Source organism: Haplochromis burtoni, unplaced genomic scaffold, assembly GCF_018398535.1.
Source record: "Haplochromis burtoni strain Fernald_Lab_line unplaced genomic scaffold, NCSU_Asbu1 Contig_499, whole genome shotgun sequence".
In the NCBI taxonomy this organism is placed as follows: Eukaryota; Metazoa; Chordata; class Actinopteri; order Cichliformes; family Cichlidae; genus Haplochromis; species Haplochromis burtoni.
This window is the reverse complement of record NW_024582860.1, coordinates 400,199-401,796: the sequence shown is the minus strand read 5'-3', so window position 1 is coordinate 401,796 and position 1,598 is coordinate 400,199. Positions and strand designations below refer to the sequence as shown.

Sequence of the window (1,598 nt, the reverse complement as noted above, 5' to 3'; positions counted from 1 at the left end):
TGTTTGATATCATGTGACAGTTCTGTTTGACATTGGGCTGATATTGTGCTTTAAACATGTATCTGTTTTGGGGGGGTGAAAAATTACGTTATGTCTTTTTTAATAATAAATCATTTTTATGAATATACCTTCCTTGTTTAAACATGTGCCATGGTGTGTTTTCATTTTGCTTGTGACTTGTTGATGTTTTTTAATAATAAAAAAAACACACAATATATAAATGCTTATGCTGTGAGATCCCTGCCCCCACGTGATTATGTAACCAATGGGCAGGTACGTTTGTCTTCTGACATAATTGATCACGTGACTCTCCGACGAATCAAGTCTCGAAGTGTGTCACGTAAGGAACGTGCCCTCACTAGCCGGCGGTGGTGGGAAATTTAGATCTGTGTGTGAGCTCTGCTGTACTATAGCAAGTATTTTAAGTATTTGTCCGACCAGGGTTTCGCGATTTAAGATGGGCAAGAATAAGTACACAACACGACTGAAAAACTTTGCACGGAGGAACGATTTGAAGCTGGAATATGAGAACGTTTTAGAGAGACCTGGCGAGAAAAGGTGAGCTAAAACCGGATAAATGTGTTCGGCAGCTGCAATGTATTAAAGAGGGTATGCTGCCATATTGTGCATTGGGCCATGCAAGTGCTAAACCAACTACTAAGTCCTTGTAGTCTTATATTAGTTTAATAATAGCTATTTGGTTTAACTTGGAATACGCGCGACTCGCTGTGATACACAACGGCTGTGTTGTCGGAGCCCATTACTTCGCACTGTCCCGAAAAATCTGGGCTTTGACAAGTCGTGTTTTGACGTAGTTGACTGGCAGTGACCTCGCTTATTACATTATTTAACTTGGGATTCAGTTCTTTCTTTTCATAACCAAACCATGTAAAGAGAGAACTTTAAGAACTTAATATAGCCACTACACTGACCATCAAAACGATGAAAAAGCCTCCGTGGCTTCACATTTCTGCGATCGGCATGATCAAAAATTCGCCCTTCTCTGACAGATTTGTCATGTTGTGCTCGCTCCTGCAACATCATCATCCCCAGAAGTTTCCCCGCGGTTATGCTGCCATGTCCTCACATAGCTCTAGAAACATTCAGTTATCACTTATCGCTATTTCAGGTGACTACCTTATGAAGCTCATAAAGTAATCAAAGCAAAGGGTGGCTATTTTGAAGAATCTAAAATATTAAACGTTTTTTGAGTTGTTTCACGCTTTTTTGTTTACCACATAATTCCATATGTGTTCATTCATAGTTTTGATGCCTTCGGTGAGAATCTGCAATGTAAATAGTCATGAAAATAAAGAAAAACTGTTAAATGAGAAGCTGTGATCAAACTTTTGAGTTGGAGTACATCAGCAATGTTAATTGGAGCTTTTAAAATTCTTTGTCAGAGTCATCATGAGGGCTGTGATCAATGGGCAAAGGTTTCCTGATGGTGAGGGGAAGAACGCTGAAAAAGCAAAGCAGAACGCAGCTCGAAATGCCCTGGAAAGTTTGAATGAGAAGGAAAATCTAATCGTGGAGGTAAGATGGTGCATGTGCCTGTATATGGAACACGTTTCACAAATTTGTTGATCTATTCTTAA

General features: G+C 39.5%; 1 protein-coding gene across 1 annotated transcript in view; it reads left to right on the top strand.

Moving 5' to 3' along the window:
- Positions 1–319: 319 nt before the first annotated feature.
- Positions 320–1,598, top strand: part of LOC102307193 (eukaryotic translation initiation factor 2-alpha kinase 3) — a gene marked incomplete in the record, with an annotated part of 26,711 nt that continues 25,432 nt past the window's right edge. Inside the window, 2 exon segments of the mRNA XM_005946848.3 lie at positions 320–558; positions 1,404–1,536. Of these exon segments, the coding sequence (XP_005946910.2) occupies positions 458–558; positions 1,404–1,536 (234 nt within the window).